Source organism: Amyelois transitella, chromosome 26 (assembly GCF_032362555.1).
Source record: "Amyelois transitella isolate CPQ chromosome 26, ilAmyTran1.1, whole genome shotgun sequence".
NCBI classification, from domain to species: domain Eukaryota; kingdom Metazoa; phylum Arthropoda; class Insecta; order Lepidoptera; family Pyralidae; genus Amyelois; species Amyelois transitella.
Genome location: NC_083529.1, coordinates 5,689,165 through 5,714,926, shown reverse-complemented (window position 1 = coordinate 5,714,926; position 25,762 = coordinate 5,689,165). Strand labels below are relative to the sequence as shown.

The window sequence follows — 25,762 nt, the reverse complement described above, 5'->3', positions numbered from 1 at the left end:
CACTCTACCTGTTACAAAAAAACCGCATCAAAATCCGTTGCGTAATTTTAAAGATTTAAGCATACAGACAAACAGACTAAAATAGCGACTTTGTTTTTTACTAGGGTAAAACTCGGTAAAACGCCTCAGTTGACAAAACGCCCCACTCACTTATTACGCACACAAACAAAGCTATGCGCGCTCCCACTAGCCGCCCGACAACATGGCTGCAATGCACGCGTGATTTTCTCCGTCCGATTAGAAAATATTGATAAATTAGGTTTTATTGCTTCAAAATAATGTGTGGTAAGTTGCAAATGTTTTCATAAATATTGATTGCTGTTATAGTTGTGTTGAATTGACCTAAGTATACTGCTGTAAATACACATAAATAGGCTATATTGTTTTGTTGCAGTCAGCGTTATGACCTGGAAATTGCGACCTTAAGTGTGATGGGGCATATTGTTGAATTAAGCGAAAGATGTTTATAAGACGATTAACTATTTATTTTATAATTTATATAGTGACAACGGTATGACAGTGCACAAAGTATTAGCCGAGAGAGGAGCCTAGCGACACTACGAACAATGACGCGTATTAGAGATTTGCTATACGAATTCCGTAGGCGTTCATACTTTTAACATCCCCTCCTGAACGCAGACGCTCTTTAACGCAAGCCCATGGATGAGATGAATTCTTCATGCTTCGGTCGAGGAAGTCCTTTTGTCAGTATGTCGGCGACCATGTTCCCAGTGCATCTATACTGAACCACGATTTCTCCGGCAGCTATCTTCTCTCGCACGAAGTGGTACCGGACGTCTATGTGTTTGCTGCGCGCATGGTAGACAGCGTTACCTGAAATACTAATAGCACTCTGGTTATCGCAGTAAAGGGTAATAGGTTTATCTTTAAATTCAGGTTGAAGCTCATCTGCCAACTGTTTCAACCAAAGCGCTTTTTGAATAGCTGATGATATAGCCATATATTCAGCTTCACTCGTCGAGAGTGCTATTGGAGACAATTACAATGCTGCTTCTTGGAGTTCCAACTTATTGCAGTACCTTGGAATAAGAATACATAACCCGTGCAAGATTTTCTATCTTCAATATCATTTGCCCAGTCTGAATCGCAAAAACCAGATATTCTCTCGCCAATATTCCTCTTATAAACAAGTTTCATATTTATTGTAGCTTTTAGATATCTCATAACTCGTTTTAGAGCTGTCCAGTGTTCATTAGTAGGTTGACTGTTGTACCTACTCAGAGAATTTACTATATATGTAATGTCTGGTCGAGTCCCTTGTGACAAGTATAGCAAGCAGCCAATTACTTCTTGATATGGAATATCTTTTAAAATCTCTTGTTGACTTATGGCTTTCTTTAGTTTTACATTGGCATCAACAGGTGTCCAGACTGGCTTACAATTATTCATTCCAAATCGGGTAAGTATAATATTTACGTAAATAGATTGATCAATGGATATCTTATCTAAATTTTCATCTTGTGAGATTCTAAAGCCAATACAATTTTTTGCTAGTCCCAAATCCTTCATATTAAATTTTTCTTTCAGCTTATGCTTAATGGTGAATGAGGTTTCATTGTTATTATAAAAATACAGCAAATCGTCCACGTATACTGCTATAAAAAGCATATCATTTTCATCAACAATACGATAGTAAACACAAGGATCTATGTTGGAACGTGTCAACCCAATTTATAACAAGGCAGAGTTTAACTTTTTGTTCCATTGTCTACTCGCTTGCTTAAGTCCATAAATTGACTTGTTCAATCGACATACCTTATTCTCCTCTTTATAACCAGGTGGTAAAGACATGTAAATTTCCTCATCAATCTCACCCTGCAGAAAAGCCGTGACTGCGTCCACTGTCCACTGTCCTCAAACGCTTTTGCCAAGTTGTCCCACACCTGTTTGGCACTTTGGGCTTCTTGTATATGAACATATAATATTGGGTTAACTAATAATAGTAATTTTGACTTTGCTCTGGTGTCTTGTTTAACTGATTTAGAATCGGTGACATCTGGTTCTGTCAAAACGCAGTTATACAATTCCTCATGTTGCAAATAAGCTTTCATTGCAAAACTCCAGCTAGCCCAATTTTCGCGACCCGTCAATTTTTCTATTGACATCAGAGAATTATGTCCAGACATATTATAAAAGTATGTACCTAATAATAAGCTGAAATTGCTGAAACAAAAAATCACTCACGTGCGCGGTAACTAAAGTGAGGTTATACTCGTGGGATTTTACTTTTACTAAATACTTTGTAAATACTAAACAAAACTCAGAAAATAACACGTTCCGGCAGGCTTGGCTGGGCCATAACCTGTTGAATTAAGCGAAAGATGTTTATAAGACGATTAACTATTTATTTTATAATTTATACAGTGACAACGGTATGACAGTGCACAAAGTATTAGCCGAGAGAGGAGCCTAGCGACACTACGAACAATGACGCGTATTAGAGATTTGCTATACGAATTCCGTAGGCGTTCATACTTTTAACACATATTAAAAATCAAATTTGAAAAAATGCCCCACTACTCATTTTATAAAATGCCCCAGTATCTAAACAACATACAAATGAACGATGTTTTTGAACGAACTATTTGACAATGTATCTAAGCTAGGACCATCATCAGTAAAAGCGGTTATTATGTCTAAAACACCTCAGAAAGACGAATTGTCTGAACCTCAAGAAACACCTACCAAGCTTTTAAGTACGATCCATCCAGTTCCTGTAATACCAGTTATGTCAGCATAGAGAAAACAAAACGCTGTTGTCCTTACGTCTACAGAAAATATTGAGAAAGCAATTATTAGGTAATAAATAAGAATAGATAATAGATAAGAATAATTTTCTTTTTAAGGCGATGGGCTAGCAACCTGTCACTGTTTGAATCTCAATTCTATCATTAAGCCAAATAGCTGAACGTGACCATTCAGTATTTTCAAGACTGTTGGCTCTGTCTACCCAGCAAGGGATATAGACGTGACCATATGTATGTATGTATGATGCAATTACATACATACATACATAAAATCACGCCTCTTTCCCGGAGGGGTAGGCAGAGACTACCTCTTTCCACTTGCCACGATCTCTGCATACTTCCTTCGCTTCGTCCACATTCATAACTCTCTTCATACAAGCTCGGCGGTTTCGGGTACTTTTGACCTGACCCTTTACCAGGACGTCCTTAATTTGATCAAGATACGTTCGTCTAGGTCTTCCCACTCCGACCTTTCCCTCCACACTCTCCTTGTATATCTGCTTAGTCAACCTGCTTTCATTCATCCTCTCCACATGACCGAACCATCTTAACCTACCCTTTTCTATTCCTGTAACTACATCTTCTTTCACATCACAACATTCCCTTATCACGCTGTTCCTTATCCTGTCACTCAATTTCACACCCATCATACTCCTTAACGCTCTCATTTCCACTGCATTTATTCTGCTTTCATGCTTCTTTTGCCATACCCAACTTTCACTCCCATACATTAATGTCGGGACCAACACGCCCCTGTGCACAGCCAGTCGAGCCTTTTTGGATAGTTTCTGACTGCTCATAAAGGCATGCAAAGCTCCATTCACCATGTTCCCCGCGTTCACTCTCCTTTCAATATCACTATCATACTTGCCATCTGATGTAAACTTTGATCCTAGATATACAAACTCTTTCACTTGCTCCACTTTTTCTCCTCCAATCAAAATATTACATGCTGTCATTTCTTTCTCCATTTCAAAAACCAGTGTTTTAGTTTTACTTACGTTCACTTTCATTCCTTTCTCTTTTAAAGCTTCATGCATACAGTTTACCATCTCCTGTAACTCCTCCGCTGATGACGCCAGTATAACCTGATCGTCGGCATAGAGCAGACATTTGACGAGTAACTCATTCATCCTTAATCCACTTTTAGACTCTTTCAAATCTGTCAAACAGCTATCCATAAATAGGTTGAACAGCCACGGTGACGCAACACATCCTTGCCTAACGCCTTTCTCAATCTTAAACCACTCAGTGTGCGCTCCGTTTATCCTGACACAAGCACTCGAATCCTCATATAAGGATTTCAGTGCTCGTATTAAGAGACTGCTCACCCCATGCATAGAAAGTGCTGACCACAATTCATTCCTCTCAACTCTGTCATAGGCCTTTTCCAGATCTACGAATGTGCAATAGACTTTTTGACTCTTGGCCAAAAACTTTTCGGCTATGCACCGCAAGGAAAAGACCTGATCAGTACATCCCATTCCCTTTCGAAATCCCGCTTGAGCATCCCATATTTTGTCATCAGTTTCATTCCTGACTCTATTAATCAATACCTTAGCATACAATTTGCCGACGACGCTAAGCAGGCTTATACCACGATAATTTTTGCAGTCCAGCTGTGACCCTTTTCCTTTGTAAAGTGGCACGATAACAGCCTTACACCAATCTTTTGGTACTCGGCCGCTTCTCCAACACAAATTGAAAAGGCAGTACAACTGACTAGCTACTACGCCTTTTCCTGCTTTAAGCATCTCGACCGACACTCTATCACACCCAGCAGCCTTTCCCGCTTTCATACTCTTAAGTGCTTCCACAATTTCGAACATTTCAATTTCGCCTTCCATCTCATTCTCTTTTTCTTCGCTATAGCAGAAATCTTTCTTATTTCCTTCCTTTTTTTCAAATAAACTTTCAAAATAGTCCTTCCATATCTTTAGTACACATTCTTCTCCTTTCACAACGCTACCATCCTGGCATCTGATCCTAGTCAGCTCTCTGGTTATAGTATTTCCTCGGGCTGACCTTACGGATTTCCAGAATACTTTCAGATTTGATTGAAAGTCTTCTGATAGCCTTTTATCAAAATCCTCTTTATACTCTTCTTTCTTTCTAATCACAGCTTTCTTAACCAAATCTTTCATTTTCTTATATTCCTTACGTGCTTCATTCACATCTTCATCTATAACCTCTTGCATTCTTAAGTTAGCTTTTGCTGCTAACAAATCCAGCCATGCTTTCTTCTTTAATCGCACAAGTTCTTGCACATCTTTACTCATCCACGCATTTTTGTGATTTTTTCCTTTCCTTCTTCTACTTACACCACACACTTCAACAGCTACTTTCACAATTCTTTCTTTAAATTCCTTCCATCCATCTTCAATATCGCTCATTTCCTCTAAATCTTCAAATTCATCCTTCAGTCTATTAATATACTTCTTACCTACATCCATATCTTGCAAATTTTCTACTTTTACTCTTTCCAAAGCGCTGGTTTGCTCCCTTACCCTGTGCCGCCAGCGATTGAAGATACCCCTTATCCGGGATATCACCAGTAAATGGTCCGAGTCAATGCCAGCACCGCGATATGCACGGGTATCCAGCACTTTGTTCTTCAATCTTTCATCTACAATCACAAAGTCTATCATACTTTTTAAAATACCTTCCACTCTTGTGTAGGTGTGGATCTCTTTATGTTGAAACATTGAGTTCGACACAAAAAGATCCCACTCTAGACAAATTTCTAATACACTTCTTCCATTATCATTCACCTTTTCGTCACCAAACGCACCAAGCACCTTTTCATATCCATCACGCTTTACACCCACCCATCCATTAAAATCACCTATCATAATAATCTTCTCATTTGGCTTGGTAACTTTCAATACTTCTCTTACACTATTCCAGAACTCCTCGTTTTCGCTTTTTGCTGATGTTGTACCCCTCGAACCCACATCCCAAGGTGCATAAACACCTAGAACGAAGATCCGAGTGATTCCAACTTTCAGCCTAATCCATAGAAGACGAGGGCTGACACACTCATACTCATTCACGCACTCAGCCATTCGTGCAGAAAGAATTAGACCGACCCCTTGACAGCCTCGGCTGGTACTGGAAATTCCAGACCAATACGCCGTGTAAGGGCCGTGCTGCGTCGCGTCGCATCCTTTCCGCTTCGTTTCATTCACGCACAACACATCCAAACGTCTTTCATCCATCATCTGGCATACTTCCTCAATCTTATCCTTCATTCCTCCTCTTACATTCATCGTCGCAAAGCGGCTTTCAGCAGACCGCATACCGCTCCCGCCGGGAACGAGACGTGATGGGGTGCGGACACCATCGCCGCCATTTATATGCTTTTTAAGGTTCATAATGCGATTCCCACGAGACGCTAGGGAAAAATTTTGTCCGCCCCAGCAGAGCCCCGCATGCCAGGGTAAGGCTAGCCATTACCTGGGGGTCGCCCAACCCCATGGCGGAAGTGGCACGCTCGAGACTAGGCTTGCCCCTAGCCATGCATCCATCGGCGCGGCAGACCTTAGATTGGCAGGACTCTATCACACCCAGCAGCCTTTCCCGCTTTCATACTCTTAAGTGCTTCCACAATTTCGAACATTTCAATTTCGCCTTCCATCTCATTCTCTTTTTCTTCGCTATAGCAGAAATCTTTCTTATTTCCTTCCTTTTTTCAAATAAACTTTCAAAATAGTCCTTCCATATCTTTAGTACACATTCTTCTCCTTTCACAACGCTACCATCCTGGCATCTGATCCTAGTCAGCTCTCTGGTTATAGTATTTCCTCGGGCTGATCTTACGGATTTCCAGAATACTTTCAGATTTGACTGAAAGTCTTCTGATAGCCTTTTATCAAAATCCTCTTTATACTCTTCTTTCTTTCTAATCACAGCTTTCTTAACCAAATCTTTCATTTTCTTATATTCCTTACGTGCTTCATTCACATCTTCATCTATAACCTCTTGCATTCTTAAGTTAGCTTTTGCTGCTAACAAATCCAGCCGTAACTTAATTGCAGCAATGATGCAATTATTAGAAAAAAAACCAAAAGTTTAACCTAAAGAAAAAGTCTTAACCAAAGAAGCAAAAGGAAAAAAGACTGGAGAGAAAAAAGCAACTAAGAATAAAGATCCCGATATGACGGATATTTCTGAAGACGTAAACACAGATCAAGCAAAAAAATCTTAAACAAACCAAATCAAGGGCAAAGAAGGGAAAATCAGGGAATGCAAAGGGTAGGTATATGGGAATATTATAAGTCAAATGGGTCTGAAAATTAAACCTCTGAAAATGATCAAACTAAAACATTCATACAGGCTAAAAGAGTCAAGAAAAGAATATTTGAAAAACAAGAAGCGATAAAAGTAATAAAATTCAAGATGCCGCCAATATATCAGAAAATGATGAGTCAAGCCATGATCAAGAAAATACAAGTAAGAAATCTAAAATTGAAACGAATACAAAAAAGCCAAAGAAAGGTCAGAAAAAAAAAGAAAAAAGTAGTTTATTCGTCGTCTTCTGAGTAAGTAGAAGAAATGGATGATGAAGTTGGTACGTCTGAAGAAGAAAGACTTGGATGAAAACAAGTGCATTGAATGCACAAAAAATTTTTGCAAAACTAAATGATCCGAGGATTGGATTAGGTACATGTTCAGTTTGTTCAGGATGGTTGCGTTACCTGGTTTATTTCATTAGAAAACTGCAGTTTTTATTTTATGTTAAAGAAGTTGTTTATTTATCGTTAATGGTATTTTTGATTTTATTAAATTAATTTTTTTTTAAATTAACTTCTTAAGTACTTCAATTAATGAAAGATTTAAAAGACTGATTGAAGAAATACCTAATGTATGAGCCCCAATATTTGTGTTTAGTCAAAAGACGTTTTTATTTTCATTTTTTGATTTAATTTACGCACACAAACAATCACTGGGGCAGTTTTTATAAGCCGGGGCATTTTATAATACGAGTGAGGCATATTAGCTGATAGGTACTTTACAAAACGCCCCACCTAAGGTTTTTTTTTTTAATTTATTCAATCAAGTAACGTTCCTATTAGATTAAGATGTTGTCATAACATTATCAAAATGCCAAATATTGATCCTAAATAAAGATCTCTAACATATCGTTTACCATTTTTGTTTTATTTGATTTTCTAATAAAGTGGGGCATATTACCCAGTTGGTAGTGATGGATTGCCAATTTTAAAAAGATTTATGTAGGTACAGAGTGTACTGAGTTTGCCGGGACAGCTGGTAAGTTCAGTAACATAATACCTCGATGAGTTGGCGTGTGTGACACCCTCCTGGTGGCACCACCTTCTCCGACCGTGGTGCTGGCCGTAGCCCACACTTCGTAAGTCCTGCCCGCAGTAAGATCCTTTATTTCCGCAGTAGTTTTTCCGGCGGCTTCTGCTCTGTGCGTGTGTGGTGGACCGGTACTGTAATTTAATTCAATTCGGTTCGGTTCGGTTCGGTTCGTTCGATTCGATTTGATTAAATTCAAGTCAGTTCAATTCATGGGCTAGCAGCCTATCACTATTTGAATTTCAATTTGAACGTAGCCTTTCAGTCTTTTCGAGACTGTTAGCTCTGTCTGCCCCGCAAGAGATATAGGCGTGACTATATGTATGTAATCTTGGTCAGATAGTTGTTGTAGTTACGGAGGTCAGACTTTGCTTTGCGTAAAACCTGACCCTGTCCAGGATCACACTGACCCTGGGCTCCTCTCCAGAGAGGTATTAAAACAACCTGACACAAAGCACCTGAAGAATTATATTTTTTTTCTAAACTAAACTTACCTAGTTAGTGCCGTGTAGTTCCCGGCACCATTAGAAAAAAGAATAGGACCACTCCATCTCTTTCCCATGGATGTCGTAAAAGGCGACTAAGGGATAGGCGCATAAACTTGGGATTCTTCTTTAGTAAGGCGACGGGCTAGCGACCCGCCACTATTTGAATCTCAATTCCATCATTAAGCCAAACAGCTGAACGTGGCCTATCAGTCTTTTTAAGACTGTTGCCTCCGTCTACCCCGCAAGGGATATAGACGTGATTATATGTATGTATGTTAACTTACCTAGATGTAGGCTTCACGTATATGGTATAATATAACAGTTCTCCATTTGGATTATCTGGCCGTTTCCAACTGACCAGCAAAGATGACGCAGACATCACCAACACTTTGATGTCGGCCGGCGGGCCCGGGACTGAAAGCGTACAATTTGTTTCAATAAATTAAGTATTAAGTAGAGAGATTTGGTCTCTGTCTACCCCTTCGGGAAAGAGGCGTGATTTATATATTATATGTTTTTATGTAAATTGAGTATTTACTGAGAGCGTCTGTTATATATCTAAATCTATTGCCTATCATTAAGTCAAACAGATGAACGTGGCTTTTCAGTTTTCAAGACTGTTGGCTCTGTCTACCCCGCAAGGGATATAGATGTGACCATACGTATGTAGGTAAGTAGACGGGTAAATACAAAAATTATGGCAAAAGCAATCTCATCCAAGGAAAAAAATATACATACCTAGATACATATGGTCACGTCTATATCCCTTGCGGGGTAGACAGAGCCAACAGTCTTGAAAGGACTGAATGGCCACGTTCAGCTATTTGGCTTAATAACAGAGTTGTGATTCAAATAGTGACAGGTTGCTAGCCCATCGCCTAAAAAAGAATCCCAAGTTTGTAAGCCTATCCCTTAGTCGCTTTTTACGACATCCATGTGAAAGAGATGGAGTGGTCCTATTCCTTTTTTGTATACGTGCAGGGAACCACATAGTAATTTAAAAAAAAAACAAAAAATCAAAGTTCCACTTACGAGAGACTTACTTAAGACGAGTTCAACTTACCGTCCTGTAACGTTGAACATGTGATGGGATATGAAAATGGACCAGCTCCGAAGTTGGAGAATCCAGCCACTTTGACCGTGTAGTTGGTGTACTTGTTCAAACCCTGGATGTAGATTTCTGTGTGTAAAGATGTCTGGTTATTCCAGGCTCCGTCTGAAAAAATTAACAATTTTGCTTTGAAACGATTCGTTTTCAATGAAACATCTTGAAAGTTGTGTTTTACAATAAAAACATTTTATATAAAGTTGTGTGACCACTCCAACTCTTTTCCATGGATGTCGTAAAAGGCGACTGAGGGATAGGCTTATAAACTTGAGATTCTGTTTTAGGCGACGGGCTAGCAACCTGTCACTTTATATGAATCTCAATTCTATCAGTAAGCCAAACAGCTGAACGTGGCCTATTAGTCTTTTCAAGACTGTCGGCTCAGTCTATCCCGCAAGGTACACAGACGTGATTATATGTAAACATACATAAAATCACGCCTCTTTCCCGGAGGGGTAGGCAGAGACTACCTCTTTCCACTTGCCACGATCTCTGCATACTTCCTTCGCTTCATCCACATTCAAAACTCTCTTCATGCAAGCTCGGCGGTTTCGGGTACTTTTGATTATTATATGTATGAATAGAATAGAAGAGATTTATTTTCAAAATCGGATACAAGGTATCACTTATAGACGTCACATAACTTAAATCTAATTATAACTACCACCGCTTCCAAAGCGCATGTGTAGAAGAAGCGGCGGAACAAACTACACTGCAGCATTTTCATCGGACGTCAATTTACAAATATAGATCTCTTAAAATCTAAATCGTGGACGAATGCACATTGTCTACATTAAAAAAAACATGAATGAACGTAGAACTAATTATGTCAATACGAATATTTCGTCAAATAAAATAAAAATAAAATAAAATATGTACATACTGTACAAATTATGTATGTAAATATTCTCTAAACGGACATGGTGAATTGTTGCTAGACTCACAAACCTTCGGTTAAAAAACATGAATCAATGTAGAACTAATTACACATGTCAATACGTATATTTCGTCAATTAAAATAAAATAAAATATGTACCTACATACTGTACAAATTATGTATGTAAACATTCTCTAAACGGACATGGTAAATTGTTGCTAGACTCACAAACCTTCGGTTAAAAAACATGAATGAATGTAGAACTAATTAAGTCAATACGTATATTTCGTCAAATAAAATAAAATATGTACCTACATACTGTACAAATTTTGTATGTAAACATTCTCTAAACGGACATGGTAAATTGTTAGACTCACAAACCTTCGGTAGCATATAGCACGGTGTATCCCATCAAGGAGCTACCCTGACCCGGCAGCGAGATGGGTTGCCACCCGACCCTCAGCGACGTCGATGACACAGCTGCGCACTCTATTGATGACGGTGATTGTTCTGGTGCTGGAAATTGTACCTTTAATGTATAAGGTGTACTGAGAGAGCAGCCATGCATCACTTTATCTTATACTAGCTGTGTCGTTATTTTGGGCGCCATAGTTATTTTGGGCATCATTGAAGTCCTCAAGGATGAATATTTATTCCCGTTTCTTTTTCACATTTTACATTATTTCTTCGCTTCTGATAGTTGCAGCGTGATGTTATATAGCCTAAAGCCTTCCTCGATGTCGTCTATTCAACGCAAAAAGTATTTTTCAATTCGAACCGTAGTTCCTGAGATTAGCGCGTTCAATCAAACAATCAAACTTTTCAGCTTTATAATATTAGTATAGAAGTATAGACATATAAAAAAATATAAAATTTTCGTGTCATAATGTTCGTTCTCGTACTCCACCGAAACGGCTTGACCGATTCTTATTAAAATTTTGTGAGCATATTGAGTAGGTCTGCGAATCGGCCTACATATATTTTTCATACCCCTTAGTGATAAGGGTTGTCCACCCTTAACATTTTTTTTAACTAGAAATTACTTATAAATTATTTATATAACAAAACAACGTTTGCCGGTACAGCTAGTTTAGCTTAGCATTTTGGTACAAAAGTTGTTATAGGTTAATTTTTTTGTTCTTGTTAAGTCCTAATGTATCAAATAAAGAAAACTCCTTTCATTTCTTTCTTTTATTCTTTCTAACTATAGGACGCCCGAACGCATTAAACGAAAATTCCCGTTCCAGCAAGAATTCAGACAAAAATTATTAAGTGATGTTGAAATGTAGGAAAAAAATGAATTTGAATTTGAAATTTGTAACATACCTCCTTCTCTGGTGTCCTGGAAGACTGGAAGTGAGAACGGACCTGATCCAGCACTTGTGAACGCTGATACGGATACTGAATATCTGAAATTTTATAAAACAAACTGAATATTACGCAACTGTGCCGTGTGGTTCCCGGTACTAATAGGAAAAAAGAATCGGACCACTTCATCTCTTTCCCATGGATGACGTAAAAGGCGGCTTATAAACTTGGGAGTCCGCTTTTAGGTTTTTCTTTTGAAGCTCAATTCTATCATTATGCCAGAAAAGTCAACGTGGCCGTACAGTATTTTCAAGTATGTTGGCTTTGTCTACCTCGAGGAGAATATAGACGTGATTATATGTAGGTATGTATTTATGTAAATTACTAACATAGTGGGGTTGACAGAGCCAACAGTCATCAAAAGAGTGAAAGGGCACGGTCAGCTGCTTGGCTTAATGATAGATGAGATTCAAATAGTGACAGATTGCTAGCTCATCACTTAAAGATGAATCCCAAGTACATTAGCTTAGTTGCCTTTTGTAACTTCCATGGGAAAGAGATGGAGTGGTTATTTACCTTGTGTTCTTTAGTAGACCGCTCAACAAAGTCTCTTGTTTTCCAGATTGTTGAGAAACCTTCAAAGTTCTCGTGTCGGTGTCTTCTGAAATAATTATTGACAAAAAAGGTTAAAACTTATTAACATTCATATGAGAAAAATAAAATTAAACACCTTAGTTTTATAATAGCTGTAAAGTCTTTATTATAAATTTCCACTTACCATTCCCTACATTTTGTGGCAATGCTTTCACGTGGTACCCCAGTATGACTCCGTTGTGCGATTCCTTCAACGGAGGCAGCCACGACACGCGGAGCTCCCCAGGGTTCTCTGTTTGGTCCACTTGTAAATTTAGCGGCGGGGACGACGGTGCTGAAATTATTATTTATGCGTCATAAATAAATATATACGGGACAGATTACACAGATTGAGTTAGCCTCGAAGTAAGTTCAAGACTTGTTGTACGAGCTACTAACTCAATGATAGTATATTTTATAATAAATACTTTTATATAGATCCAAGACCCAGACCAATCAGAGAAAGATCGTTCCACATCATGCTCTGACCGGGATTCTAACTCGGGACCTCCGGTGTCACAGACAAGCGCACTATTAACACAAGTGGCCGTCAAAACAAAAAACAACCACCTATCTCATTAAGATGTATGTTTAAACGTTTATAGACTTGGCAAATGTATTACGGCAACTTGACGCAGTCCTGTTTCTGGATTTTTTGATATTGCTAGAACTTTTACAGGCAAATGTATCAAGAGTAAATATGAATTTTTTGAGCTTGCAAATACCAATTTAGATAGTGTTAGCGAGGCGCTCACTTAGCTATTTTATTTTTGTAAATATTAGGTGAATAGTTAGTTTTAGGTTTTAAAAAAATGTCATGTATGGTTTTCAAAGATGGCTGTTGAATCAGCCATCTTTGGCTTGTGGCTTCCATAGTCATAGTAGCAGCCTTATTTAAATATAAAACATAATAATACGGCAAATCGTACACACCTTTTATTAATACAATCAGATGGTCAGTGTTAGTTCTGTCGCACCACAAAACATAAACTAATTAATTGTAAACCATCAAAAAAGGCACTACGTAAAAAAAGATGGCGTAGAACGCAACACAATTTGTTTTAAATGCCTTATGCGGCCACAATTGAGACGAATATCGAGCGACTGTATGTAATAAGGAAGGTCAAATCACAAACTGCTGCACGATTGCATTCACTTGGGAGTGTCCAGTCAGACTTTTATTGCAACAGTTGCTGTTCGTTCGTTCAACGACCTCCCACCACGACCTCATCTGTTAGTCATCCTGCAGAGACAGTAACACGTTTAAACGCGAGTGAAAGCAAAGTGTTTTAAAAGTTGCGCCTGCCCGTCTTCACGCTAATCGTGGTGTGTTTAGTGTACATGCGCTTCTTGTCTTGACGACTACTTGACGCCATGCTATGTTATCACCATTTACAATAGAGCGAAATTATTGTTAACAGGGTAATGATATCTACGTATAGGATGGGATGGCTTTGTACCTAATGATATTTATGAAAAGAAAACTCCATTTCTTTGGAGTTCAAAATGCGCTTCTTGACGACTGGGCATCATTCACTCTCTTTTCTGCCGAGTTGGTTAAGCGGGCCAGGGTCACTGGCATCCCAGAAATGGTACGTGTTTGCGGCGGTCGGAACGACACCTAATTGTAGAATAGTGGTTGCAAATGTGGACCTTATAGGTGTTAGTAATAAGGTGCATAATATTAATGTTAGATATGTAAATGAACTTTGATTTTATTTGTTGATATTATCTTAAAATAGATTTTAATGATTTTGAATATTTAAAGGATATTATGTGTATACGCAAAATGTAAACCGGATTTGTTGATGGAACAGGATAATAAGATATTACATCGGCGTCACTCCCCGCCCCCCGCGTCCATACCCCGCCGTTCGTCGTTGAACTAGTCAGTCAGTGACTAAACAACGCGCGGACCGGTGTGGTATGCTATACACTTCTTTTAGTGAGCGAGTTTGTATTTTTCAGTTACCGATGTAAAGTGCCGTGTGGTTCTCGGCACCAATACAAAAAAGAATAGGACCACTCCATCTCTTTCCCATGGATGTCGTAAAAGGCGACTAAGGGATAGGCTTACAAACTTCGGATTCTTCTTTTAGGCGATGGGCTTGCAAACTGTCACTATTTGAATCTCAATTCTATAACAAAGCCAAGCGTGACCATTCAGTCTTCAAGACTGTTGGCTCTGTCTATCCCGCAAGGGATGTGGACGTGACCATATGTAATATGTATGATCGAAGTAAAGTTTGTTATCCCGTTGTCGGCTTTTACTTCTCAATCTCGTCACGCTATAATATCGCCATTTATAATACAGCGAAAATTATTGTTAACAGGGAAATGATGTCTACGTATAGGATGGGATGGCTTTGTACCTAATGATATTTATGAAAATAAAACTCCATTTCTTTGGAGTTCAATATGATACCGCGCAAACCCGGGGTGGGGAACTAGTCGGTACTTTGAAAGTTGTCGCGCCCGGTTACCCCCTCCGCCTCAACGCCCGCAAACGCCATGTGCGCTACAAAAGCGATGCTGGCTACGAGCGATTGCTACAGTGTCGTAGCAGCTCTACGAATGGAGCCGGTGATGCTACGAGGCTTACGAAATACGCTACGAGTTATAGTTTGCAGTTTATTATTTTGCGGTATTTGTGCCTTAATTTGTCGGCGTAGGTTGAGAATGGCTTTGTTTCTCGTAGTCGTATGCCGTCACCTCTTTTGCCTGCGCATTTTTATTCCAATATCAAAAACCCCGATAGAGATCCCTATATACTTAAACTATAGAAACTGGTTGGTGCCAACAATTAAATGCATTTCATTCATTTGGCATGTCCCCATTGTGGTGGGAAAGCCTCACATGCAGTCTTAAGGCCACTTATGTGACTACGATGACAGAACGCCTCTATTGACTTTCTATCACGCATCAAGAAAATGGGACAAGGAGACTAAGCCTTAACAGATAGAAGATCTAGTTGTTGTCGCAGAACCAGATATCCCCCGCAACAGTTGGCACAAAGGACTGATTCAACTAGTGTATACAGATAAGGACGATCGTGTTAGACATGACATAAAGACAAGGACAGGCAAGCTTGTATTCTATTGGTTGTCTGGTGCTCTTGCAGCACTGGGCTGGAGAGTGTTAGCGACGATTTTGTGAATAATCTTTAAAGAAAAAAAGTAAAAGAATTTTAGGCCTTATGGTTTTATGTCATTGTCACAAATGTCAATGTCAATTTTGAAACAAATGTCATGTCACTGGTTGTCAAAGAGTGTGGCGCTATAAGGTTCCTTGTACCATGACATTGGCAGAATCACCGAAGGTCCGGTGGAAGCCATAATATAGAAAAGAAAGAAAGAAAGAAAGGTTCCTTGTACTTTTGTAATGAAAAAGATAAACCATATTTGTTTATGGTGACGCCGACTTCGCTTCACATTCAAATTTCGAAGGCGTCGTCTCTAACTAGCGAAACTAGCGCGCCTTTTTTGTTCACCGCGATTTTTAATTGTTTCTCAATAAAATTCAGTGACAAAAATAGTTTTATTTTTTCTACAACGTGTTGATTTTCCCGGCCTGACCCACATCCGGCCTTCAGACCTTATCTTGCTACCTATCAGATTAAAATCAAACGCTTTCAAATTTGCATAGAAAATCACCATCAAGACAACCATAAGAAAGAAATAGAATGGTTCTTTGTAACAATACCACACTATACATACATAAAATCATCCTCTTTCCCGGAGGGGTAGGCAGAGACTACCTCTTTCCACTTGCCACGATCTCTGCATACTTCCTACGCTTCATCCACATTCATAACTCTCTTCATGCAAGCTCGGCTGGTAAAGGGTCAGGTCAAAAGTACGGTTTCGGGTACTTTTGACCTGACCCTTTACCGGGACGTCCTTAATTTGATCAAGATACGTTCGTCTAGATCTTCCCACTCCGACCTTTCCCTCCACACTCTCCTTGTATATCTGCTTAGTCAACCTGTTTTCATATAACCACATTACCATTATATTATTACCACACTTTTGGCGGCCTCTGTGGCGCAGCGGTAGTGCGCTTGTCTGTGTCACCGGAGGTCCCGGGTTCGAATCCCGGCCAGGGCATGATGAGAAACGAACTTTCTCTGATTGGCCTGGGTCTTGGATGTTTATCTATATACGTATTTATTATAAAATATAGTACAGTTGAGTTAGTATCTCGTAACACAAGTCTCGGAACTTACTTCGAGGCTAACTCGATCAGTGTAATTTGTCCCGTATATATAAATTATTACTATTACACTACACTATAGTCCTATAGGTATCACATTGGACATTACCTTCCTCATGAGTGGTGAAGTGTACCGGCGCTGTATAAAGGCTGGTGCCCACTTGGTTGCCGGTCGCTACTCGCACAGCATACGCGGTCGCCGGCCTCAGATTTTGTAGTTCTATTGACTGCCGAAGGTCTGTGTCTTTTCTGAAATAAACACAATTCATACATACATACATAACATACATATAGTTACGTCTACATTCCTTCTGGGAATCCCAAGTTTATTAACGTTTCCCTTAGTCGCCTTTTACGACATCCATGTGTTAGAATTATTTATTTTAACTTTGTTTTATTTTAAAATTCTAGTTATAAGTAAAAGGTTTTAATATGAAAATGTCGATGATTAAAAGTATTGTTTTTGATGAGCGGCCATTTTGACTGAAACGAATTCATTGCGTGGCGGGCGTTTGTGTCGTGAAGATGACGATTGGTTTCCGCTGAAAAAATTTGATTATATATTCTTATTTTGATTATATATACTTCTGAATTATTCTATTACATGGGAACGAGATGGGGTGGTCCTAGTCTTTCTTTTTTATTGCTGCCGGGAACCACACTGCACTATACATTCATTACTGTTAATTTGCTTTCATAAATTCTCTTATGAAACTCAAAAAACTGAAACAAGCATAGGATATATTTATTCATTCATTCATATATTCTCTTGCGGGGTAGACAAAGCCAGCAGTCTTGTAACACTGATAGGCTACGTTCACCTGTTAAGCTAAATGATAAAATTGAGATTGAAATAGTGACATAATACCAAGTTTATAAGCCTATTCTATTTATATTTGTGCCGTGAACCACACGTCACATAACATTGGAAGAAGATGGCCTAGAAACGTATCTTGATCAAATTGGAGACGCTGTTGTGAAATGTCTATTTAAAATACCCCAATGTGACATGAAAAAGAAGGAGATTAGATTTTATGTATGCATACATACATACATATGGTCACGTCTATGTCCTTTGCGGGGTAGACAGAGCCAACAGTCTTGATAAGACTAAATGGCCACGTTTAGCTATTTGGCTTTATGATAGAATTGAGATTCAAATAGTGACAGGTTGCTAGCCCATCGCCTCAAAAAGAACCCCAAGTTTGCAAGTCTATCCCTTAGTCGCCTATTACGACATGCATGTGAAAGACATGGAGTGGTCCTATTATGGATTGGTGCCGGGATATTGTGATGAAGTTACCTGGTGACATTGACATTAGCAGCGTTCTCCCACACACTGTCTCCGTACTGCGACGGCACGTACTGAAGGCTGTAATGCCTCGCGTGAGCCCTGAGGGTGTCCCTCCAGGAGATGGCGGCAGTTCTGGAGCGCACTGCTTCGATGCGGACATCAGACGGTGGCGTAGGTGGTTCTGGGTAATATATTAAAAAAAATCTATGATGGAAAAAATTCTATAAAGTTCTGAAATAAAGGTGATTTGATATAGGTATGTATTCAAAAATTATTCGTATTTTCTTTAAGATTTAGAAGAAATTATCTTCAAGATTTTCATTGACGACGGCCTCTGTGGTGCAGCGGTAATACGCTTGTCTGTGTCATCGGAGGTTCCGGGTTCGAATCCCGGACAGGGCATGATGAGAAAAGAACTTTTTCTGATTTTTGCCTGGGTCTTGGATGTTTATACATACATACATAAAATCACGCCTCTTTCCCGGAGGGGTAGGCAGAGACTACCTCTTTCCACTTGCCACGATCTCTGCATATTTCCTTCGCTTCATTCATATTCATAACTCTCTTCATGCAAGCCCTTTACCAGGACGTCCTTAATTTGATCAAGATACGTTCGTTTAGGTCTTCCCACTCCGACCTTTCCCTCCACACCCTCCATGTATATGTTGGATGTTTATCTATATAAGTATTTATTATAAAATATAGTATCGTTGAGTTAGAATCTCGTAACACAAGTCTCAAAGACCTTACTTCGAGGCTAACTCAATCAGTGTAATTTGTCCTGTATATATTTATTTATTATTATATTTATTGAAGATATACATACGACAAACAATACAATGAACAAAATGTACATATAAAACATGTAAATGATGTTTCCGTATAATTTTTTATATCTGCTTGTGATTAAGCTACTAAAAATAGATTACAATTAAATCAAATCAAAACTTAAACTAATTATAAAAAAGAAAGAAAAATGATTACAAACTAAAATTTAAATTATTTAAAATTTAAAATTAAAATTTTAATTAAAACATGATTTATGGTATGATATCATTATTATCAATACATTAAATTAAATCATAAAAGAAACAAACGCAAGGTGAGGATATTTTGTTTATGACATGTGTATTTTTTTATGAAGGTAGTATGCAGAGATCGTGGCAAGTGGAAAGATGTAGTCTCTGCCTACCCCTCCGAGAAAGAGGCGTGATTTTATGTATGTATGTATTTTGTTTTGGTGCCACACGGCGCAAACTTTAGGTCGAAAAGTTATTCTGAGAATATACAAACGACAAATCTCAACACAGCCTCCAGTGTAGCAAAAGTAGTTGAAAACCAGATAGCTAAGTTTATTCGCGAACTAAACTCACCCCAGCACGCAAAAGTTCCTTTTGAAGTTTATGTGGGGTGAAGTTTGAGACAGATTTTACTATAGGAGTTTCTTATTGAAGATGGCTTATTCGCGTACTTTACATACATACATACCATCACGCCTATTTCCATTGGGATCCTGACAGATCGTTATATATACCATATTTATACTATCCTTACACCCGCGGCTTTACTCGCGTATCAAATATTTCTGTAAAATTTCTGAATCCAATCAGGTTTACTTGAGAAATAAAAGATGTAGTTACAGGAATAGAAAAGGCTATATTAAGATGGTTTGATCATGTGGAGAGGATGAATGAAAGCAGGTTGACTAAGCAAATATACAAGGAGTGTGTGGAGGGAAAGGTCGGAGTGGGAAGACCTAGACGAACGTATCTTGATTAAATTAAAGACGTCCTGGTAAAGGGGCAGGTCGAGAGTACCCGAAACCGCCGAGCTTGCATGAGGAGAGTTATGAATGTGGATGAAGTGAAGAAAGTATGCAGAGATTGTGGCAAGTGGAAAGATGTAGTCTATGCCTACCCTTTCGGGAAAGAAGCGTGATTTTATGTATGTATGTATATATACCGCGGATCATTGTAACGAGATAAAATATTGAAAGGTATCTATGTTACGTGCGCGTTTAATACCTAACTGACTCACTATATGACTCACCTAATATAGTGAGATGGACGCTAAAACTGGTACTGCCATAAGGGTTGCTAGCCCTACATTGATAGACCCCAGCGTCTGCAGTTTCCGTGTGTTGGAAGTGGATGGAGCTGGACACTCCTTGGTTGATCTTCGTTTCTGATAGTTTAATCCTGAAATTACATTAAATCTTTTCAACCGCCTTCAAAAAAAGGGTGATTCTCAATTTGTTATTATGTATATATGTATGTTTGTCCGTCATTATCTCGCGTTTCGCTGAACAGATTCTGATGTGTTTTTCAGGAAAGTGCTTGTTTTACTTAGGAGAAGGTTTAAGAAATATTTTATAAATTACTTAAGTAAAAAGCGACTCGCTTCCAATCGATATCCTCCTTTTTTTTAAGTTGTTTAAATTATTATGATCTTCTTCTAAGTATAACAGACACTTTCCTGAAAACCGCATCAAAATCGGTTCAACGGAACGCGAGATAATCGCGGGCAAACATGCACACATACAGGTCAGTGAGAACCACCTTTTTTTTGAAGGTTATAATGATAACTAGCGACCCGCCCCGGCTTCGCACGGGTGCAAAATTATAAATGTTATTATACATAAAAACCTTCCTCTTGAATCACTCTACCTGTTACTAAAAACCGCATCAAAATCCGTTGCGTAATTTTAAAGATTTAAGCATACAGACAAACAGACTAAAATAGCGACTTTGTTTTATACTATGTAGTGATGATGTAGTACCTTGGGTTCTGGAACTCCACGGGGTTCCCATCGTGTATCCAAACGATCCTGATTGGTTCATCACCCAGCGGACGACACTCCAAAGTGACGGGGTGACCAAGCCTTGAGGTCACATTGTTGGATGAAGATTCAAAGTGAACTGGTTCTGAGAAGTGATGAAATAAATATTAACAAGTCTTAGAGATAATACGGCCTCTGTGGCTCAGCGGTAGTACGCTTGTCTGTGACACCGGAGGTCCCGGGTTCGAATCCCGGTCAAGGCATGATGAGAAAAGAACTTTTTCTGATTGTCCTGGGTCTTGGATGTTTATCTATATAAGTATTTATTATAAAATATAGTATCGTTGAGTTAGTATCTCGTAACACAAGTTTCGAACTTACTTCGAGGCTAACTCAATCAGTGTAATTTGTCCCGTATATATTTATATTTATATATATAATAGATAATTGAAAAAACAAAAATGGTAAGTTATGTGACTTCGAACCGCTTTGGTTTCCCCTCTTCACAGCCCGTGCCTTCACTTTGGACTTCCACAGCGTTCACCGAGTGAAGTAGCTCGCTATACATACATACATACATATAATCACGTCTATATCCCTTGCGGGGTAGACAGAGCCAACAGTCTTGTAAAGACTAATAAATAGGCCACGTTCAGCTGTTTGGCTTTAAGATGGAATTGAGATTCAAATAGTGACAGGTTGCTAGCCCTTAGATAGCTCGCTATCCTAGTGTAAAAGACTATCCTTGTATAAAAGTCGTGCCGTGTGGTTCTCGGCACCAATACAAAAAAGAATAGGACCACTCCATCTCTTTCCCATGGATGTCGTAAAAGACGACTAAGGGATTAGCTTACAAACTTGGGATTCTTATTTAGGCGATGGGCTAGCAACTTGTCACTATTTGAATCTCAATTATATCATTAAGCTGTGGCGTGCCGTTTGAATTTAGAGAACTAAGAACGATGTCTGCGCGCGCAAGACGCCGCTTCAGAGAACATCGCCGAGCCGATCCTTCACTCCACATATAGCTCTTGTTCAAATCGCATGTTGTCGCATTTCTTTATTAAACATTTACATACATTCTTCAGTTTCATTTTGTTAGAAGGTTGTGAAAGTAAACATTAATTCGAGGAATCACAGGCCTTCTACAAAGCCAAATCGCTGAACGTGGCCATTCAGTCATTTCAAGACTGTTGGGTCTGTCTACCCCGTAAGGGATATAGACGTGACCATATGCATAGCTGGGCACCGTTAATCAAATAGTTAACTTCGTTAATCGTTAATCCGCTACAAAAAAAGTTAGCTTCGTTAAACGTTAAAGCGTTACATTTCGGAAGAATTAACGCAAGTTAACGTTAATCGTTAATCCGTTAATATGTGTAAAATTGCATTTTTATATCGTTGCGTTAGTGAACTTATAAAACTTGTTGGTTTAGGTTCTGGAAGTTAACAGGTTAGGAATAAAACAAAATACTTGTATAATTCAAATGTGTAATTTAATTGTCGGGCATAAGGTGCATATTCCCCTTCATGAACATTAACATGTTGAAGTTCTCGTCTGAAAGCGACGCTCGTTTTGGTGTTAAAATGTCTTTACCCGTGGAAAACAGACGTTCAACTGCAGCGCTTGAGGGTATAGCAGTATTGTATTTAATAAATAGATTTATAAATATCTGTTCCCCGAGGAATGCAGCATCGTTGAACGAGTCTATTGATTTCATGTCCAGCCACATTTTAACGAGACTTTGCGCTTTACTCTTTAAAGAGTTGGAGCTCTTTGGTTTTTCTATAGACTGAGTCACAGAATTGAAAAAGTCTTCCTCCTTGTCATCATCGTTGTTACTCGCATTGCTCCCTCCGCCAGTTAAACTATCTCTGTCCTTCGAATTTTCCGCTGCTTCTTGTCTTAAAGCATCTTCTACCTTTTTTTCCATACCCTTTCTTACTGCATCCACTCTACTGCTGTCATACGTTTCCAGCCATATCAACCGGAACTTTGGGTGAAATGCCGCGGCAAGTAGGCACTGTTCATCATTCAGGCAGGCATTAGATTAACGATTAACGGACTACTGCATATTAACGGAAGTTGACGTGTCCGTTAACATTTTTAAAAGTTAACTTAAAAGTTAATTCGTTAATCAAAATGTTAACTTCGTTAATTAACGATTAACGGATTAACGAGTTAATGCCCAGCTATGACCATATGTATGTATGTATAAAAGTCCACTGCTGGACTAAGGCCTCCCCAGAAATGGGGGGGATTTTTACCCATAGTTACCACGCTGGGCGGGTTGGTGACCGCTGTGTCTATTGATTCTGGACTATGTTATCATATAAGCATAGGAGGCGCTGCTTCCCACCTCCCTCTCGCTTAATCGCCTCTTACGATACCCACGGGAAGATATGGGTTGGTACAATTATACTCTATTATTTTTTTAATTATCTATCCATCCATCCCTATAGTCACGGCTACATCCCTTTTCGGGGTAGACAGAGCCAACAGTCTTGAAAAGACTGATAGATTTAGATTTTTGGCTTGATGATTAGAATTGAGATTGAAATAGTGACAGGTTGCTAGCCCATCGCCTAAGAAGAATCCCACGTTTATAAGCCTATCGCTTAGTCGCCTTTTACGACATAAGCAGGAAAGAGACGGAGTGGTCCTATTCTTTTTTTTTTATTAGTTCCGGGGACCACACGGCTTCATTTATTTTAATTAATCACTCACTATTGACGCTCATCCATATAGTCTTGCTCAAAGGTTGACCAACTCCATTCTCCACGTTACAAGAGTACAGTCCATCATCAGACAAGGACACCTCCTCAATCACCAGGGTCCCATTGGGGAGGCTCAGTATGCCACCACCAGCCAGTTCGAGGACCGGCTGCCAAGTGCCGAGAATTGCTACAATTAAAGAGTGAATTTTTCATTCATATAGTCACGTTTATATCCCCTGCGGGGTAGACAGAGCCGGAAGTCTTGAAAGACTTACCACGTTTAGCTGATAGGCTTAATGATAGAATTAATATTCAAATAGAGACAGGTTGCTAGCCCATCGCTTATAAGAAGAATCCCAAGTTTATAAGCCTATCCCTTAGTCGCCTTTTACGACAACCATAAGAAAGAAATAGAGTGGTCCTATTGTTTTATTATTGTTTGACCTATAATATATCATGGTGAAAACTGCACAAGGATGTACATATGTACCCATTACCTTAGTCGCCTTTTACGACTGGCACTTTACTAATAAATTGTCGGAAACCACACGGCAATGATGATTGTTTGTGTAAAAAAAAAACATTTAAAATCGCTTTATTACCTAGGTTTAACTGACGCAGACTCTGGAGTTACAAATGATTGTACTGATAATGTAGATAGATACGTATCAAATAAAGGACGTCTTGATAAAGAGTCAATCAGACGTCAGTTTACAAAATATAGATTTCTTGAATCTAAATCTTGGACGAATGTACATTGTCTACATTAAGAAAAATGTATGTAAAACTAATGATTTCTATATGAAATATTACATTTCTTGTACATAAATGTGTGCTTTTATAGTCTTATATTCATACATAGTCACAGCCTAGTATGTAAACAACTCCACAAACTGACCCGAACTGAGCTGAACTGAGGAGGTCCCGGGTTCGAATCCCGGCCAGGGCATGATGAGAAAAGAGCTTTTTCTGATTGGCCTGGGTCTTGGATGTTTATCTATATAAGTATATTTATTATAAAATATAGTATCGTTGAGTTAGTATCTCGTAACACAAGTCTCAAAGAACTTACTTCGAGGCTAACTCAATCAGTGTAATTTGTCCCGTATATATGTATAAAAAAAAAAAAAAAAAAACACTGCAGACTCACCATCCTTCTTCATCCAATGGACCTGCGGCTGAGGGTAGCCGGTGGCACTACACGAGACTGCTCCTCGTCTGCCCAATAAGAGGGAAGAATTTGCTGGTTCATCAAGCCATTTTGGTGCCACTGAAACATGTTTGCAAGTTATGAAACTAAAAAAGTTAAAACTAAATTCTTGATTGAAAGAATATGGCGGCATTGACCTTGACAACGTACACACAATCAAGATTATATCAATTGCCGGGAGATAGAGATATATATTCACGTCTATATCACTTGTGGGGTAGACTGATCCAACAGTCTTGAAAAGACTGATAGGCCACGTTCAGCTATTTATCTTTAAGATAGAATTGAGATTCAAATAGTGACAGGTTGCTAGCCCATCGCCTAAAGAAAGCATCCCAAGTTTATAAGCCTACCCATTAGTCGCCTTTTACGACATCCATGGGAGAGAGATGGAGTGGTCCTATTCTTTTTTCTATTAGTGCCGGGAACCACACAGCACATAGAGCCATCAGTCCTGAAAAGACTGAAAGGCCTCGTTCAGCTGTTTGACTTAATGATAGAATTGAAATTCAAATAGTGACAGATCACTAGCCCATCGTCTACAAGAGGAATCTCAGGTTCACAGCTCAGTACGTGAGTTACCTTTGATATAAAGCTCTGTAGAGCGGTTCACTTTGGCGACGTGATTTGATGCAACACAAGTGTAAGTCCCACAGTGCTCCAAAGAAACTTTCTTTATCACCAACGCACTGAAAAGTTCTGAACTCCTCTCTACCACCTACAAAAGAATTCATTATTAAAAAGTACATAAATTTAATTTTTAAGTAGGTGAATTTCAATAATGCACACGCCAAAGATGTTTAACCAATTAAAATTGAAATAGAAACTAATGCTGCTATGTCCACAGACCGTAAGGCCACGTTTAGCTGTTTGGCTTAATGATACATACATACATACATATGGTTATGTCTATATCCCTTGCGGGGTAGACAGAGCCAACAGTCTTGAAAAGACTGAATGGCCACGTTCAGCTATTTGGCTTAATGATCTATCATTAAGCCAAATAGCTGAACGTCAATTCTAATTGAGATTCATATATTAACAG

At 38.9% G+C, this 25,762-nt stretch overlaps 1 protein-coding gene across 1 annotated transcript in view; it reads right to left on the bottom strand.

Annotated features, from left to right (window-relative positions):
- The window catches only part of LOC106131933 (cell adhesion molecule Dscam2), a 50,387-nt gene that overhangs the window by 13,311 nt on the left and 11,314 nt on the right, over window positions 1-25,762 (bottom strand). Inside the window, exons 7-20 of the mRNA XM_060951733.1 lie at window positions 25,300-25,435; window positions 24,658-24,777; window positions 23,518-23,694; window positions 20,790-20,934; window positions 20,060-20,208; window positions 18,020-18,191; window positions 16,826-16,965; window positions 12,650-12,799; window positions 12,448-12,532; window positions 11,890-11,972; window positions 10,945-11,079; window positions 9,642-9,794; window positions 8,863-8,992; window positions 8,061-8,224 (exon numbers count right to left, since the gene is read on the bottom strand). Coding sequence (XP_060807716.1) covers window positions 8,061-8,224; window positions 8,863-8,992; window positions 9,642-9,794; window positions 10,945-11,079; window positions 11,890-11,972; window positions 12,448-12,532; window positions 12,650-12,799; window positions 16,826-16,965; window positions 18,020-18,191; window positions 20,060-20,208; window positions 20,790-20,934; window positions 23,518-23,694; window positions 24,658-24,777; window positions 25,300-25,435 — 1,939 coding nt within the window. The remainder of the gene's footprint in view (window positions 1-8,060; window positions 8,225-8,862; window positions 8,993-9,641; window positions 9,795-10,944; window positions 11,080-11,889; window positions 11,973-12,447; window positions 12,533-12,649; window positions 12,800-16,825; window positions 16,966-18,019; window positions 18,192-20,059; window positions 20,209-20,789; window positions 20,935-23,517; window positions 23,695-24,657; window positions 24,778-25,299; window positions 25,436-25,762) is intronic.